This window comes from Gouania willdenowi, chromosome 10 (assembly GCF_900634775.1).
Source record: "Gouania willdenowi chromosome 10, fGouWil2.1, whole genome shotgun sequence".
Lineage (NCBI taxonomy): Eukaryota > Metazoa > Chordata > Actinopteri > Blenniiformes > Gobiesocidae > Gouania > Gouania willdenowi.
The window spans coordinates 21,600,626-21,619,626 of NC_041053.1; the positions used below are offsets into that span (position 1 = coordinate 21,600,626).

General features: G+C 39.5%; 1 protein-coding gene across 1 annotated transcript in view; it reads right to left on the reverse strand.

Annotated features, from left to right (window-relative positions):
• Positions 1-19,001, reverse strand: part of flt4 (fms related receptor tyrosine kinase 4) — a 99,018-nt gene that overhangs the window by 15,796 nt on the left and 64,221 nt on the right. Inside the window, exons 12-17 of the mRNA XM_028460419.1 lie at positions 10,266-10,401; positions 6,836-6,944; positions 5,703-6,062; positions 3,972-4,118; positions 2,450-2,581; positions 1,874-1,980 (exon numbers count right to left, since the gene is read on the reverse strand). Coding sequence (XP_028316220.1) covers positions 1,874-1,980; positions 2,450-2,581; positions 3,972-4,118; positions 5,703-6,062; positions 6,836-6,944; positions 10,266-10,401 — 991 coding nt within the window. The remainder of the gene's footprint in view (positions 1-1,873; positions 1,981-2,449; positions 2,582-3,971; positions 4,119-5,702; positions 6,063-6,835; positions 6,945-10,265; positions 10,402-19,001) is intronic.

The following is a 19,001-nucleotide window of genomic DNA, read 5'->3' on the forward strand; positions in this document are numbered from 1 at the left end:
ACATCCACTGTAAGTTAATGAGGTGAGAGATTGTGATGGACCAATTAGGACTGAATATATGTGCAGTGCTGAAGTAAAAGAAAGGTAAAGTTGGAAAAACGACAACGATTGATGACGATAAGGATGATATTTTGTGGATGAGGATGATGATGATGTTGCAAACATCTGTGTCAGTATTTAGATCGAAATCCAATCTTTGAAATTTCCCATTGCTATTATCAGGACAACACATATTTTGGGAGACATACTGTATCCAAGCTTTTTTTTTTTTTGTGTGTATTTAACTGATCGGACCTGGATAAACTCCAACACGGAAAGAAGTGATTTAACTGTGCTGAAATTAGAATACTGCATGATAGTTTAACCTTTCCAACCTGAATATATCGCCGTTATCTTATTGTTTGTTTATTGCATTAGATAAGACGACTGAACAGGTAGTTTTAGATGTTATGTTTTGTAATGAAAAAGGCAAAGTTAACACCTAAATAAATATATAAATGTATTTGTTTTTTTTTCATTTTTTTGTACTTAATATAATTAATTTCTTTAAATTCAAAAATATTCTGTAAATATGTGAAATCTCTCCTTGCCCCCACCTGTAAATATGTATATATCTATACATATACATAGATAATAGATATATACATATAAGTATAAAGTATATTCCACTCACGTTGTTGTGTACACTAGGTGAAATTCCTACTCCTTTGTTATTCGATCATTTGGTAGGTGTAATCTATGGATGTGTACGCATCGAAGCTCGGAGCCCGATTTTTGATTTGGGACCCAGGGGGGCCCCAAAATAATAATAAAAAAAGGAAGTCGATTTGTCATTTATTTGTGAGTCAAATATTATGATGGTTGGTGGTACCAAATCATTGACACACACCAATATATGAATGTAGCCCATTACTCGTATATGTCACGGGGTGCCAGTGGGACCCCGGGGGCCCCATTCTTCAAATGACTACTCCTCTGTTAGTTCTTGTTAGATCGGTATGCAGTTTAGTATGAATACTCTATGAATGAATATGATGAGACGCTCTGAGCCCTTTTTTTTTTAAAATGGGGCTCGAGGGCCCACCCCCATTTCTGGTAATTTCCAAATTTATGGGAACATAGTCATGTGATATATCAACGTAGATTACGATTATGCCTCGCACAATTTGATTTGTTTTACTTGGTGGAACTGAGTCATTTCACTGAATTCTCGGCAACATGATATGTGCTATTTGGCGCGGAGACGTTTCACGGTCCCGGCCGTAATTCATCAGGACTTGTTATATTATCTTTTCTATTTATATTTATTTTTATATATAGCCTCTATTATTATATTGTTTATTTCATGTTCTTTATTGCGCTATTTTTCAGGTGTCTTTTTGGCATTCTGTATGTTAACTTTTGTTTTTTGTTTTTTTTCTTGCACTTTATCTGAGCTATGACGACAGTAAATTTCCCCACTGCAGGATCATTAAAGCTAAAAACTTCAATTGTTTTTAATAATTTGTTAAATAAAGCAAAATTAATTTCACAAATGTATTCTCAAAGTAGTTTTTTTATTCTTTATTAATAAATATACTTGTTAATAAAAACATAATAATAATCTTTAACAAACGTAATCTCCTTATTAGTCCAGATTTTTGCTGCTATTTAAATTTTTCCTCCTGGTAACATCCATTAATGAATTTAATACAATTAAGATTCATGCTTAAAAGAAACCAGTTTCCAGGGTTACAAACTGTGGATGTGAAACCATTAAATACATTAAAATCATTTATACTTGTAAAATCCAGAAGAATATGGTGATGTTAGTGTCACAGGAAAAAAAAAAACACCAGCATCAATCACAGGATGAAGAGCAGTGCTCTCTGACCCTTTTCACATTGCAGAAGATGAGGATGAGCAGCACCCAGAAGAACACAGCAATCACTCCAGTCCCGATGAGAATCACAATCTCTACACTGGCCTTGTCATTTGAGCCTTGAGAAAAACAACAACACAAAAACAATGATCCTGCTTAATGCTTAGACATAGGTTGAAGAGATCTGTCACATGTGGTACTTTTTAGCCGCTATAGAGGGCGCTGCATTACAAAGCACAAGCCCCAGCTTCCCAGCATGCTTCTTATCATCAAATGTTTATGTTAAATCAGAAGGCAGACAATCACACATCTCAACCATTCATGATTAAACCACTACCACCCACCCAGTGGATTATTCCTGTGAATACAAAAAGGGCCAGAAGTCAATACCTCTAATTTGATTGTGATGAACTCTTCATATGGAACTCATTTGTAGTCAAAGCATGAGCAAAGTGAATCTAAGTGGAGAGCTAGTGTATAAGGAAGACAACTTCAGGGCAGCCACTGATTTCAGGCCTGAGTGCATTTCCACTTACACGTTAAAAGATGGAAGTAGAGGCCAAGTGTGTGTGTGTGTGCATGTCTCACCAATGACCCTGACAGCAGCTGAGGAGTGCACGCAGCCACGCTGGTTACAGGCAGTGCAGGTGTAGAAACCAGCGTCCTCCTCTCGAACCCGCTGGATACTCAGTGTACGGTTTGAATCCTGCAGCTGGATCCCTGAGGGACAAGCATTGCATCATTGGAAACACATTGGACTCTGCACTCCAATTAAAGGTTACATTGACACTTTTTGTCAATTACATTGAATTTACGACAAACAAATTGATTAGAGGTTACCCACACGCAAAATACGGTTGAAAAGACTTTGCCACACGTCTAAACAATGTCTTTCTCTGGTCATGGTACTATGTACTCAACATTAAGTTGTTACAATACCTTTTCTTCTTTTTTTTTTTTGCTAATTTGGTCCAAATTACCCTCAAACGAAAAGTCTTATTTCCAATGACTATTTTTGGGCCAAACTTAGACCAAATGTGCTAAATCCGGACCAAGTAATAACTCAGTTTCTATGTTATATGTGGGCTAAGATTGGACTACAATGGATGGTATAGTACTGTAACCCAATTTCAACAACTATATTGGGCTAAAATTGTGACCAAGTTGGACGATCCAATGAGAACTAAATTTTAACGGCTAAATTGGGGCAAGTTTTGGACCAATTTTGACAAAAAAAACAAAAAAAAAAAACAATTTCAACGACTAAATAAGGGCTAAAACTGTACTACGTTGGACGGTACAATAATAACCAAATTTCAACGACAATATAGGGGATACATTTTGACCATTTTTGATGGTCCAAAAAAAACAAATGACAAACTATATTTGGGCTAAATTGAAGTGAAGATGAGGCTTAGCCCAAAGAAGAAGGTTTAAATGACATTAGGTTTTGGATGGGTAATGAGATTAGATTTGAATTATTCAATGATATAAAGGTGCTTACATTACACAATGTTAAGTTCTGAATGTACAAAATATGTAGTTACATGACACATTTCTAATCAGATGTGCATTTAATCTGATCTAAGTGTACATGCATCTGCATCTTATGAAACAACAGCTACGATTGTGAAACTCTCTGCCTTCAATTAAATCCCCCGTGTGGCTTTAAGGTCTATTTTTGTTATTGTGCAGAAGCAAATTTCCCAGCAGCCACTACGCCTGAGCCTGAGCTGTCACTTTCACCCATTGCATATTGATTCATCTCCACCTCTTAATCTCCTTCAGATGTTGGGAAAACATGCAAATGGGGGAAAGAGAATGAAGCTTGTCGACAGGCCTGTGGGGCTGAGCTCTGTGTGTGTGAAAGTTCGTGGGTGTGGGTGTGCAGCCGATACATCGGTATGACTATTCCTGTCACAGTTTTATTGTGTGCTTAGAAATATGTCATGTCTTGTCATTTATATCAAGCGACATTCTTGAATTGTATTTTCCTGAACAGCATAATTATCATAACACCTGCCAAATTGTGATCATGATGGATGCAGTGTATGATGGAGTGTGTCCATGCTGAGAGGTGGGCGGCTTGGCTCTGAGTGAGTGTATGCACCTGACATTTGGTGGAGAGGTTGGTTGTCTTTGAACCAGTAGAGGCGTGGCAAAGGTCTGCCCTCCACGTCGCACTCCATTCGCAGAGACTCCGTCACATTCACAGTCTGGTTGGTCAGACTGTTCTTATACCTCGGTGCCTCCAGGGCTACAACCACAGACAGAATGTGTGTGTGTGTGAGAGAGTGAATGACACCTGAGAGAAGAGGTGAACTAAACGACATAACTTGTAATATGGAACCATAGATGGTTCACAAGCAAGTCATTTTCAAGGCCTCAAAGGAGTGAAAAAAGGGCAGTATAAAGAATTCCTGTTTTGATCTACACTATACTATAGAAAATAAAGTGAACACCTAAACAACACATACTAGATCTCGATGAACACTATAGACTGTGTTTGAAATGGCATACTCTGCACTATGCACCACAAACTCAATGAGTATATAGTCTACTATCTACTACAAGTATAGTTAAAAGGATTAGGATGATGACCGTTTCCACTGTAGTATACTTCAAAGTTTCCCGAGATGCATTTTGAACCTATGACGACAAAAACCTGAAGCACACTGAGGCTAAATATTTCTGTTCTGAAAGCATTTTAAGTGAGAAAGTGACCAAGTAGAACATCAACATGTGGTCATTTTATCCATAAAACTCACGGAAAACACATTTCATGCCAACATTTCGGAGATTTTCAGAGACCCGCCATTGTGCTGCTGACACAACTCCAGTTAACTTCAAAACAAGAGCTCTATTTACAAAAGTGTTAAAAAACTAATGGAAGACAAAAAGCTTTTGTTTTGAAACTGGGAATGTTTGATTTTTACCTTGAAGCTGGTCTCAAGACAATTTTACGTTCCACTCGCAATGCATCATGGGGCAGTTGAGTATGACTAGTGTGCCCATTGTGTATACTTAGGAAATGTCCCAATATAGTATACATCCGGGTATTTCTTGCGTACTCAACCTTTTCATACTATCTAATTTGAACACACTACATACTCATTTTGACGTCAGACTTAGTATGAGTAGTACGTTAGTATGACATTTCAAACACAGCCTATGTTCCAGTAGGAATGTGTTGATAACAGAATAACATGAGAACGATCAATGGAAACCAAAATCATTAACTCATTAGGCTGTTGATTAAGAATCATTATCTGGCAAATGCCATTTCCTCTGCACAGTATGGGGTTATAACCGCAGGCCTCACTTGTGGACATAATTGCTTCTCATTTCCAAATGTTGTCTTTTCCATTTGCACAACAGCAGGTGAAAGTGATTTCCAGTCCGGTGTTGTTTCCTAACTGGACAGGTTGATTTCCCAGAAGTGTAATTGATGTGGAGTTACAGTCAGTTGTTTAAAGTGTTGTTGTTTATTATTATTATTATTTTTTAGCTGTGTACATCTGTCCTGCAGGGAGTGGATGCTAGTTTGCACAACAAACACAGTACAATCTTAGTTGGGTTTTCTGTGGCTACATAATGACATGTGAGTTCGTTTCTCCAGGACTTATGGATGCAGAAAGTGGGCAGCGTGGGCAGCCCTCTGGGATTGTGCATATTTCTAAGCCTGTGAGCGTCTCAATTTCAGCTCCACAGTTAGCCTTGTGTGTGTGTGTCTGCTGTCAGAGGTTGAGCATTGGCCTATTATTAGCTGTGTTAGGGATCACTCCAAATCTCTGTGAGCTAATGTGCTGTTTCTACATCTTTCATCCTGTATAGCGCTCACCTTTGACTGAGATGTATCTGAACAGGCACTGTTTCTCTCCACTGCGCCTGCTCTGGGCCTCGCACACATAATGACCCTCATCCTGCAGCTCTATGGACTCAATGGTGAAGTCCAACACCCAACTGTTGGACGGTTCTTGGAATGAGAGCTGACCACGGAGCGTGTCGGCGTACAGATGCAGGCTCCTGCAGTCCAGTTCCTGGGGCTTCCCCTGCTCATCCTGAAGGGCCCGGGGGTCGAGACGGTACCACTGCAGCTGCTCATAAGTGTAATTGTCAGCGCTGCAGCACAAAGACACTCTCTCTTGCTCCAGGGGATTTTCAGATGGCTGAACGTCCACACTGAAGCCCTCAGGGATGGCTTTAAAGATGAGAAAGGGATGGATAGTCACATGTCTGAAATGCTCAAACAAACCTTCCAAATGATTCACTCAATCAAAGACCATAGACATATTAGATTGTTTTATCTCAGTGCTTTTTTCCTGTTGTAATACAGATGACAATTCTTCTCATTTGGACATGGCACCATGCAAGGAAAGAGAGTCTGTTTCTTTACTACCTGCAGGCTTTTATCTTCTTTTTTTTTTTGGTGCATCACAAGTCATGAACGCTTTGTGCAAAAGCATGTTTAAATCCTAATGACCAAACCAACCACCAGCTGGCTGTGGATGCTTTTTGAATATGCTGATGGATGCTATCTGACATCATTTCCACTAAAGATTCCCGCAGTGTTTAACAGCAGACACTGCACATTCTAACTCGGACTTCTGTGATTTCAATATGTGGCTATTTCACTCTGCAGCTATCTCAGTAATATGAGGTGATATATAATTAACTGTAAACTTTCTGCATCCCTTCTGTATTTAACAATGATACAGAGTCAATCCAACCGTTAAAGACCCTGACATGAAAATTACTGCAATGATGTTATCACATTCATCGGCAGGGGGTGATTTTGAGGATAAATTCTAGAAATCAAATTTTACGGAGCTGTGACCTCCACAGACTCTTTTACGCTGCACTGTCATGAGAATCCTGCAGATAAAATTATCACAGAACCCGAACAAATCGTATTAAAATGACCAGCAGATCATACCAGTGATGATGTTGCAAACTCTGACATGAAATACTCACTGGTTACATAGAAGTAGATCAGCCGCTCGTCTTTGCCCACTTTGTTTTCAGCTGAACACTTGTACATGACGGAAACACTGGTGTTGCGGATCTGGAGCCTGCTCACTATCTGTGAGGTGCAAAAAAAAAAAAAAAAATGAAAAGACAGAGAATTATGTTTTAATTCACCCTGAAGAATCGTGCATATTTAATACTCCAACAGGAGGTGCACTCTGCTGTCATTTAAGTCTTTGTGAGCTGACACCAAACAGTATTTTAGCTGACAAGACAAGAGACAAACTCACTGAAGTGTGGCTGGAGAAAATGTGATGTTTGCAGGCATGAGAATATTCACCTGTTTATGTGGTGACTTCCCCTCCAGGCCCTGCTTTCAAAACTCAGGTGTGTGTGTGTGTGTGTGTGTGTGTGTGTGTCAGGCTTATACAGGAAGCCTGAGGGGGAAGACAGTTCTATATGGAAATAGCTCTTGATTGACAAATTTTGCTTTAGACCTTAGAATTTGTGGCACTTACACAAAATCCTCCCAGTCATACACCAGGGGTCACCAACACGGTGCCCGCGGGCACCATTTTGCACATGGACCAATGATCTCCATCTAAAATCTGATGTACTTTCCAGGATTCTAACTCACAAATATAAATACATATGACAGATGTCGTTATTACTTAGTAAAGTTAAATACTGCTGCAAGTGATTAAGATTTAGTATTCAATTAACCATCTTTAAATGTTTGTTTTCACTGAAATGTTTTTAATATGACATTTGTTACGATTTCCAATAATGTTATGTTCAAAAAATAGTAAAAAGTTGTTTTTTAGTAGCCAGGAAAATAAATAGATGATAATGAAAACGAAACTATCTATAAATTCAAGGATAGTCTGTGTGCGTGTGTGTGTGTGTGGGGCGAATATCTCCCCGACGAGGTGCCTGTTCGACCTGAAACTTCTAAATACCCCGAGTTTGTGCATCTGTTATTATGGAGTAATTTGGTGTAGCGAAACGTTAATTTTAGGATTATGGCCCTCACAATAATGAGGGCGGTACTGAGCGCGCTACTTCCGGTTCCGGGTTCATAACGTCACTGTATCGCAGTTTGTTTGGGTTAAAAAAAAAATATTAAAAACGTTTTTGTACTAATAAGTTATTTAAGGTAATATTTCATGGTTATTTAAAGTTATCCCCGTGATCCCAAACTTCCTTTTACGGGTCAGGGAGTCTACTTCCTCTAAAAATAAAAAAAATAAAGTACACTTCCTTTTCCATCTCCATCTCTGTGCCTGCCATGCTGTCGTTGAGTCATAAAAACGGAAGCTCTTTTACCGCCAAGTTTCCCATTGTTTAAACCATATAACTGCCCGTGTAATTGCTCACTAACGTGCTGCACATGTCCCATAGAATTAAACCAGGAAAATTGCACCCACATTTTGCACTGGCAAATATACCCCTTTATAACACTACAGAGTATGTACACCTCTTTTACATCCAACCTTCAAACACATACTCATTTGGCCATAATTGACAACTCTACTTATGCTCCCATTGTTTTCTCCTAGTGTCAGGTTCTGTTTGGTTTTAGTACACTTTAGCCCTTGTGATCCTCTTTTTGTTTTTCTGCGAGTCTTTGTTTATTCTGTTTAGTTAACATTCTAGTCCTAGTTTCACGTTTTAACTTTGTGTTCCCAGGTATTACTGCTGGATTCTCCTCCTCCCAGTGATGTCAGTGTGTTTGGGTTGTTCGTGATTAGCTCCCTCATGTTTTGCACCCAGGTGTGACCTCCCAATGAGGCCTCACTCACTATTTAGCTGTTTGGACACAGAACGACGGCTTGTTTGTTGTCCATACCCTTCTGGTGCCTTTTTGGATCTCTTTCTGCACTTGGGTTCTCCACCACCACATCTCTGCATCGTGACACAGTGAGTGATATGATTGTATAATTTGAGTCTTTTCTTGCTTCATGTGGATGTTTAAAACTGCGGAGGACATTTCTTGGCACCCTAAAATTACACAGCTCCGTTTGAGGAAATGCTGTCGGAGATATAATTCTTTGGAAACCCAAGCAGTCGTTCTGTTTTTATAGACGGTCTTCGAAACCATGTTTTAACCTTGAACTTTTCTTCGTGGTATACGCTCACTTCAGCTGCAGTTGGAAATGCAAACTGAGTAAAGGACAGCCAAGAAAGCAAGTAGCATCTATGAAGATATGTCTTATTCTCTGGCTTTAGCCAGGATGAACATTTGGGGATAAACAGGATAGTACTTTAAAGCCTCCTGGCAATATCACAAAATGATCTGTCTTGCCTCTGCTTCCTCAACTCAACAAATACAATAAATGGGAATGAAGCGTTGAATCACAAACAAGGAACTGTTTTGATATCCAATGACACCTGTCTATTCCATTCAGTTCAATTCTTTAAAGGGTCCATGTTAAGTTGAATCAACTTTTCTGTGTTTTAAACATCATAAAGTGTTATTAGGGCTTCATACATATGCCCAAAGTGTTTTTTTTTTTTCATTGATTTCCTCAATCATTAGTTAGATGGTGATTTGCTCCTTTCTTACTGCAGGGTGAGCACAAACACCTCACTCCAATTTTGATGACGCGTTCCCACTTTGATGATAAATTTGACGCAGCACTGAGCTGGAGAAGCCACGCCTCCAGGAAGCTCTCTGCCGTGATTGACATGTAAACAGACACGCCCACAAAGGTGAGCATTTAAGCCTCCTTCGTGTAGTCCTATGTATGTATTTTCTATAGTCTATGTACGTACCGGCGAACGCCCCGCCCCCACGCTCTGTCCCGTTTTTATAAAGCAGCATGAGCTCGGCTACAGAGTGGGTGGGAGGAGGGCGCGCCGTCCTCTGGCCCTACGTCACACGTGCGGGGAGGAGGAATTCAGTGTCCCGTCTATACTCATGAATATGCATAAGTAGGCCGCAAATCAGCCTGTTTGTGTAGAGTTGCTCAGAAAGTGACTTTTCAGTGGTTAAAACTCTGGAAAACAGGCAAGTTTGGGAAAATAACCCTCAAATACTATGTTTTTGGGGTTCTTAGAACAAATGGTGATTGGTGAAAAATAGCATGACATGGAATCTTTAATCCACAGCCAGCAGCACACAAGCTACACACAGGACATTGTAAATGACATGAAAACATTAATATTTACTTCTAGACAAAAACTAAACTAATGATTTCTGTTTGTTCTTGTACATTGGCACAATGGTGAAAATGTTATATTAGATATTTATTTTATTTAAATCACAGTAATAAGGCAGCATGGGGTGTAGTGGTTTGCACGTCTACTTCACAGCAATAAGGTCCTGGGTTCAAGCCCCAGGTGCAACCTTCAAATGGCCTTGAATATATTACTGTGTGTATTTTCTAAACAGGTGCATGAATGCTTGACATTACAATTTTTTTTTCTCCTTTACCTTTTGTCGTCCGTCCACCACTTCCACAGAAGTTTCTATTGCTTCGATTTCATTCGGGCTGTTTTCCAAGTTAATTCCCTGCCAGTTTTGACAGCCTGTCATCCAGTCACTTCGACCCTTCCTGCCACGAGCAACGCTAGAGAAAAGCACAGACACGTTCATGACATCTTCCCTCATTGACATGTAGAGCTCAACTGTGCAGTGGCAGAGAATTCGGAATCACATTAGAGCATATCCTGAAGGTTTTATGAGGATTCTTTCCACACGCGGGATTACATTTTAGAGCAGCCGGCGTCTAGGCAATTACTTGAAGTGTCCTTGCTACAAACTGTTAGCTATTCATAGTGTGAACATTGAGGGGGAACTAATGAAATGAATAGATTTTTATTTGGCACTTTATTACAAAAGCAGGCCATCTGCATTAGTTGAAGGCAATCAATATCAGTGTCACTTAGCTGTCGACTTTCTTTTAAGAAACTAAAAATAAAACAAAGATGACTCCACTGATGAATACATGCGGGAATCTGTCAAACCCTCGTGTATGCTGATTGATCTGGTTGTTTGGGGTCACAGGCAGCTGGCTCAGAGTGCAAGAATAGGTCAACATTATATAGAAAAGAGATCAATCACAGACACATAGAGCTCAGTACTTCAGATCCCTCCATGGAGAATACTGAACATTCTGATCTCACAGACTAGGGGCATAAATAAGGGAACTCCCTGCAGCACAACAACACTAACAAAACATGTTGAATAACTACTTTCCCTAAAATAAATGCTTTTATACTGAATAATATGCTATTGAAGGCCATGATTTAAACCTAAACTTCTAGCTGAGAAAGAGACTTTTCAGCTTCTACCCCAACAGGTGGGCACTGTTGATTATCAGTTAGAAATACTTCGCTCGAATAAGTGGTTGATGTGCAAATGGTTAAAATAAATAGTTCCTCTGACTTTTATGATGCCTGTGTAAGTCTAACAGTATTACACCAGCACCAGATGGGATGTTGACTGATAAATGCACATCCAACAAGCTTGTTGTACAGACTGTTAATGTGTTAAAGAATACTTACCAGAATAAAATACAATCTAATTTAAAGCTGCAAGCAGCGATGAACAGGCCTTCGCAACCACACGCATGTTGGGAAGTGGCGCACGTTGAGGTGTGTTGCATGTCGGGGTGTGGCAGAAATTCTAAAGTGTTGAGACGTAGCTGACCATTTTCAAGGATTATATCACAAACTTCCCTGTAATGTTCCGTGCAAATATAAAGCCTATGATTTCCTTTTACCAATAGGTGGCTAATCACTGCACTTTGTAGCAACGTGCTCGCCAGAGCCAATCACTGGAGAGCCCACCCCTACGTCCCACCCATTTTGGAACATTGGAATATTAGATGATATTGCTTGTATTGGAGAATGACGAGGCTTGAGGCTACAAATGAATTAAATTTCATGTTTCTAGAGCAAAAGGTGTGCCTAGGAGGACGAGAGAAAAACCATGGATTTTTGAACATTTTAATGAGTGGCCTGATGATTCTCCAATATAAAGAAGCCTGTAGATTTGTGGGATTAGGTTTAAACTTCAGTAATACAGTTAATAAATTATTTCTAACTGATGACATCATCACTGTATGTTCCAAAATGGGTGGAGTACGGAGGTGGGCTCTCCAGCGATTGGCTCTGGCATGTACGTGGGTACGGAGTGCAGTGATTACCCAGGTTGGGACCAATGTTCCAATGTTCTAACTGATATCATCACTGTATGTTGGCAGAGGTAATAAATGCTTTACAAATTCCGTGAGCGACACTTTATAACGGTGTTATTTTTAAATGGAAAGCTGTGGGTCACAAACTGTAAATTTGATTTTAGCATTTGGGCTCCATGTGAGTTAGGATGGAGCCTGTTCTTTTTGAATAGGTCAGCACATTTCCAAATAAAAAGCTTAGTTATCAATAAAGGTGGAGTTGTAGAGTTTACAGCAGGACTTTAAGAAGTGGTGCTGCTGTAAGAGACAGCTAAAGCATTTTATACCTCGATTCAGTGTAGGAAGGGGACCAGAGATCACTGATTCTGGTCGGGTGGTGTAATTTGTAATTGTAATTTGGCAGCGTGGGTAGTATTTGAGTAAGTTTATCTAAGACGGTGGAGCAGCGTCGCCACCGTCTGTAGATACGGCCATCTTGGTTGCCAGATGCCACATTAAAAACCTATTGCAAATTATGAAATCTGTTACTCTGATAAAAACAAATTATGACAAACTTCATAATGTGCAATAGGTTTAAATGTACTAAAGTTCAGTGTTCGGGTTACATTTTTGGTGATTTGCAAACCTATAACACATATGTTTGTTTAGGACTATTGGCCTGTTTTTGTAATCTGGCATGGGTCTGGACCTTTGTGCAAAATTTTGTGATTTTTCGCACATGTATGATTTCCTAAGAAGAACATACATTATAACTGTAGGTTCCTGGAAGCTTATGCTGCCTTGCCCCTAACTACACAAACAACATTTGTGAATCCATAAATTGAACCCCTCCAATTCAGTATAACCCTTCAGAGTCAGTATAACCATTGGAGTCAGGATCACGCCTCACGGTTAATCCCATGGAGTCAGTACAAGCCTTCAGAGTCAGATTTAGCTCTTGTAGACAGTATAACCTCTTAGAATGCCGCCCGGAATCCGTATAATCCCTCAGTCAGAATTACCCCTCTGGGCCAGTATAACCAAATCTAATATAACTGATTCATTAGGGTTGAATGGATACATTTGTTTTATTTTTTTGCCGATTAATCACTAATTGTAAAAATTACCAAAACACCAGAACATACCATAATTGTTTTGAGTATTATATATGCTAAATTACCCAGGTTGGTACAATCAAACTAAATGTGGAGGATGAATTAACAGCCCAAAATCTCCAGGGAAAACTATAGTGAGAATAGTATACATCCTCACTAATTAAATGAAACATGGGTGAATGAGATACAGACTCGTATAATGTTCTGGGAGATTATTAAGGTAATATCAGAGCCATTTATTAGCTGTAAAATGCTTTATAAAATGTCTTAAAAAACAACTGTTAGACTTATTCTTACGTCCTAATGGGACTTTTCTGTCAGGGTCTGTTGTGTTTGGTTTTAGCCCTTAGGGTCCTCCTTTAGTTGTTTCTGTACAATTTAGTTTAATTATGTTGGTCTTGTTTTATGTTTTAACGCTTCTCTCTGTGTTCCCAGGTCTTCCTGCTCGTGTCTCCACCTCCCAGTGATGTCAGTGTGTTTGGGTTGTAAATTATTAGCTGCCTCATGTTTTGCACACATTAGTGGCCCATTCCCAATCAAGCCTCCCTCACTATTTAGCGGAATGCTTGGACACAGAATGATTGCTGGTTCATTGTCTGTTATCCTCATGTGTGGCGTTTGTCCCCTGGCTGCTGGTTTTTTTTTCATGCCTGTCATTTTTTGTATGTACCCCCTACTCCTGCACACTTAAAAACCTACTAATATAGTGTTGTATACAATGTAGCCCTACAGTGAAATTTGTCCCTGAATTTTACCAATCCTATTGAGGAGTAATATATAATAAATAATATGTAAGCACACAAGAATCATAATCAGAATTATCACTATTTAAATGATTAACCTACTGGCATTTTCAGTAAGAAACAATCTCAAACTCTACCAAACCTTTGTTGAATGAACATTGACCAGGATTACATCATCCTGAAACTGTGAAATAAAACTTAAATGAGATGATTAAGGTTGAGAGGATGCACAAAACTCAGCAATATTTGGCTGCATTTGAGAGAGTCCGAGTCTTTAATCGTTCTCCACATAAAGTCTTGTTCTGTATTTTGTTTTCATGTTTGTCAAAGCTGAAAATTCACTTTCAGGCAATTTTTATTCAAGTACACCCTGTGACAATTTGCATACCCCTGGGAGTACCCGTACCCCACTTTGGGAACCTAGGCTCTAAACAACCAGAACAATAAGACCCATTGACAATGGTATGAACCCAACGGGCTAGACACCACACACTCTCACCCAGAGCGTATCTGCACAAAGCTTGAAACACGATGTGATAAACATCAAGGGCCTATGTTACGAAGCAAGATGACCTCTTATCGCTCTAACTTCCAGGCTGTAATCAGTGTGTGCTGGACTACAAAGCTTGCAAACGTCTAACGGTGCTAAATCACCATGGTAACTTATGCTGAACGACTAGCCTGGTCGAGAGCAGGTTTTGCTCTGGCTAGGATTTTAGCGAGCGCTAAAGTCCCGCCCCTGACCAATCAGTTCTCTTAGAATGTGAGCTGTCCAATAAAAGGTGGTGTGTGAACACGTCACTGTGTGGAACTGATCTGACAGGAGAAAGATTATTTAGACATCAATGCAATCCTTTCATTTACCGATGACATCCTATAGGAAAGATATAGATTTATATCTAATGGACTGATCTATAGTCAGCTTATGAAGCCTGTGTCTTCATATGTGTGGACGGGTGACGTCAGTGTGTGTGATAAATAGGTCTACTTGAATAGAAAAATGTGTGTGCTATAATAAAGTGAAACTGAGCACTGTCCGTTTATCATCCAATGGTGTAATATCATAAATAATCTCACGCTTTTACACATTAAGTGTCAACATCTTCCTGCTTGGGTTCTTTCATTCCTGCCTTTTTTGTAACAACAGTGTTATTTTCGGTCTGAATTATGGATTTTAATTCATAATTTTAAACTTGAGCTGAACACCTAACCTGGTCGGGATCAAGTTATGAAGTGGATCAGAGAGAGTATAAAAGGTCCGCCTCCTGGTGCGCTGCACTAACGCTGTTGCTCTTCGCTGTCATCATGGATTTAAATTCATTATATTTGTTTGAGATCATAAGCTGTTCCTCAATTGAAAAAAAGGTCACTCTGCCAGGTTCTCCCTTGATTGGTCAGATGCTGCAATCTCCGCCCCTTTTATTTGAACGTGCACGTACCGAGGCTGAAAACACTTGGCTTAAATTAGTGTGTTGGGATCGACCGTCGTAAGACAGCAGCTTTCTGACAGGGAATGTTTGGCTAGTTGAAGCCCGCTAACGGAGATGAATTCAGGATATAATTATCTAGATTTGTAGCATAGGCCCCAAGAGACAAATGCATAAATAAGTATTATCCATGCACACCTGCTCCCACATCCTAATTCTGCATAAGCACATACACACGAACCCATGAACATACTGTCACACTCATGTTCATACACACATCATCGCACACTGAACCATAACAAACACACTGAGGCCACTAAACAAAGAAAACCACATGTTGCAGTACATACACAGTGCAAAACATGATGTGAGCCAAACCAAGCAGGGACACGAGAAGTGACAGTGTGTACACATTTTATGCCATGACAAATTAAACAGAAGCAACAAACAGATTTAGGTCGATTTGTCCCTGCATTGGGCATGCAATTGTTGAAAAATTAGCCACTCATTTCAGTGTACTTCACTAAGGTTACACACAGACTGCAGCAGCCTGTAAAAGTATAAATCTGGACATATTACTTCCACTGTAAATAACATTTCATGAGATACTGTTCAGAATAAATTCACGTCATGCTAAGCACTAATCAGCTTTTGCAATAGGAGACAAATCAAGTAAACAAGCAGCTCAAATGAGCCAATGACGTTGCACTCTGCAACACGGAACAAGACATTGTCATTGAATTCAAAAAGACTGATGCATGATTGCCTAATATATTTTTCACATTCAGTGAGTTTACCTGCACACAGCTATTGTGCTATGGTGGAAAGTTGATTAAGGGTTGCTCATTTTGCATGGCGAGAAAACAGAACTCAGTCTGTCTCCTGTTCCAACTGAGTAAAAGAGGAGGATGAAAAATCTCCTAATTGTAAAATACATGGACAGGTTAGAGTCAACTGTAGCGGCATTAAATTATTTTTCATCTGATTCCAGCCCACCATGCTCTTCCCTGATTTTCTGGGAGTTTCAGTGTTTCCAACAGTCATGGCTGTCCTAAATGTTGCTAAATTAAATAAAAACACCTAATTGTATACTTGATTGTAATAGATGCCATCGGAGATGTGGAAGAGAGTAATGTTGTGGAAGAGAAAAAAAAAATGTTAAATATATTTGAACTACAAATGAACTTTCTTTAGTTTATTGGTTTGTTTCTTATAATTAATGACATTTTGTCCTGTATTGTTACATTTTGAGAGTATCAAATTTGATTGTTATGGAGGGTTGTGTCAGGTTCTGTTTAGTTTTAGTTTACTTTAGCCCCTGTGGTCCTTTTTTGTTTTTCTGCGAGTCTTTGTTTATTCTGTTGAGTTTCCATGTTTTAACTTTTGTCTTTGTGTTCCCGGGTGTCTCCATCTTCCAGTGATGTCAGCGTGTTGGGGTTGTGAGTGATTAGCTGTGTTCCCAATCAGGCCTCCGTCACTATTTAGCCGAGTGTTTGGACGCAGTATGGCTGCTGGGTCATTGTGAAGCGTTACCCTGTTTGTGACTCGTGTGCTGCTGCGGTTTTCTTCGTGCGTCTATGTATTTGGGGTTTTTGTTGGATTTAATCATTATACATGAGCGATTATGAACAATACACCTGCCTGCTGCCTCAATCTAAATCTATTGACTAGCTCATTTACATGAACAATGTGAACCGAGTTGTCCTTTTTCTATTTTTATTCAATTTTTTTTTGTAACACTGTGTTTCACACAAATGCAAACACAACGCCCTCATTCCTCAGTGCACATGCGGAGCTTATCTGACGTACAAATATCACATGGTGTGTTTTATTGTGAATTCGTAGGTGTTTTATGAACAACACAAATCAAGGCAGCTGTATTTGCGCGCACGCTCCCGCCGTGGGAACAGCGGCGGCTTTGAACATGCACAATTCATATGCAGTGTGAACACAGAGGGGTGGGTGTCTCCTCGCTGCTTTGACCTGCAGCTGGTCGTGATGCAGCTGGGGGCTATACTGTGAACGTGATCGCTGGTGCTTTGGGTCAGGGAAGGGGCAACATGGCAGCACCCGCTACTCGTTGAGGACAGTAACTGCAGAGTGATTCGCACTTTCACGCCAGAGTCTCTAAAACATCAGGAAACTCTCCAGTAACACAAGAAAACAAAGTCGCTAAGAGGGGTTGGAAAGTTGCCAGATTTAGCGAGAAAATCATCAAGTTGGCAACATACGCAGAGTTTGCGGGGGCAGGGGGAGCATTGCCCCCCAACCCCAGTGGTCACAAGTTTTAAAGTTTTTCCAAATTCATTTAAAAAAAAAAATAAAATTGTTAATATGAGGCTCCTCCTTCATGTCCCAAGATGGCACAGTGCAAGTCAGCTTTTTGTGATCTGTGGTGTTCCCACCTGTGGAGCCTAGTTAAGGCAATTGTTGTTCAGATTCATGTCTTGTTTGGACAACTCTCAAAATGGGATCATACTGGCATTAACCAGTCCTAAGAGAAGCTGCTATAGATATATGTGTCAGGCCTCTGGTATGTTATTTATTGTATTGTACTTCTTTCATACTTTTGTTTTCATCTATGGACCAATCATGTGTCTGAAATAAAGTTGTATATATATGTGTGTGTGTGTATATGTAATGTACATAATATACAAATATTTAAGTGCCATAAAACACAGTGATTGTACAAAATTTATATATGAATTCAAGTTATTTTTAGGTGCTTGAGTCATGTGACTTGGTTCTTCTTCTGTTGTGCAATTCTTCTTCACAATGTAAACGGTAAAAAGACACTGCGCCCAGCAGTTTATGTATGGTACTGCAACAAACATGAAGCAGACAGCAGCCACTGGCCTGATTTTATCATGAATTTACAACATTAATCTGAAAATGAGGATTTTTAAAGACACGGTCAGTCTTACAGAGTTAAGAACAGTAAGAAGAAAGGAGTTTTAGTGTGTTTTGGACTAAATGCTGGGATTCATTGGTTTCTTTGAGACCACGCTTGATGGAAGATATGGATTCAGTAAGACATGGCATTGCTTTAAATGTAAGGAATGCTGGCTTGTTTGTATCGTCATTTTATTTCCAAGTTTGACAAAATAATTGACTGTTTGCTGTGATGGTTGTATTGTAGACTGGTTCATATGTTAATATGCTGCTGTATTTGAGAAACATTTAATCCCTTGAGTGTGAACGAATGAGAACAAGCATTTTGACCCGAATTCGGGACGGTGGAAGCTACGACGCATCAATGCAAATTTTTGTAGTCAACATTATCAATTGTTATGAATAATTTTTGCATGGTTGACGCGAATCATGACACGGTCTATATATCTAATTCTATTTTGTCTCCCCCCCCCCTTGGAATAATGTCCAACTCTGCCAATGGTTGACAACAATATCATAAATTAAATAATCTGAGCATGGGGTGCATTTAAAAAGGTACTATTGAATTATTGCCATTTATTTGTTTTTTTTCAAGTTGCATGTAAACACATTAAAACAGAAAAAATGGCTTCGTCCGATAGTAACTGGATTCTTAGTTCAATGTAAACAGGTTAGCTCAGCTGGGATTAGACTACACATAGCTCGATTAACAAAGCCAGATAACGACATTTGAGCTAAAAATACATGTAGGCACGATAGGAATCAGACGAGGTGTTCACCACTTTTCCTCTTGCGATCGTCTCCTGGAAGATGGAGATTGATAGCAAGCGAGAAGCAGAAAACACACCTTTGGACGGACAAAGAAACAAATT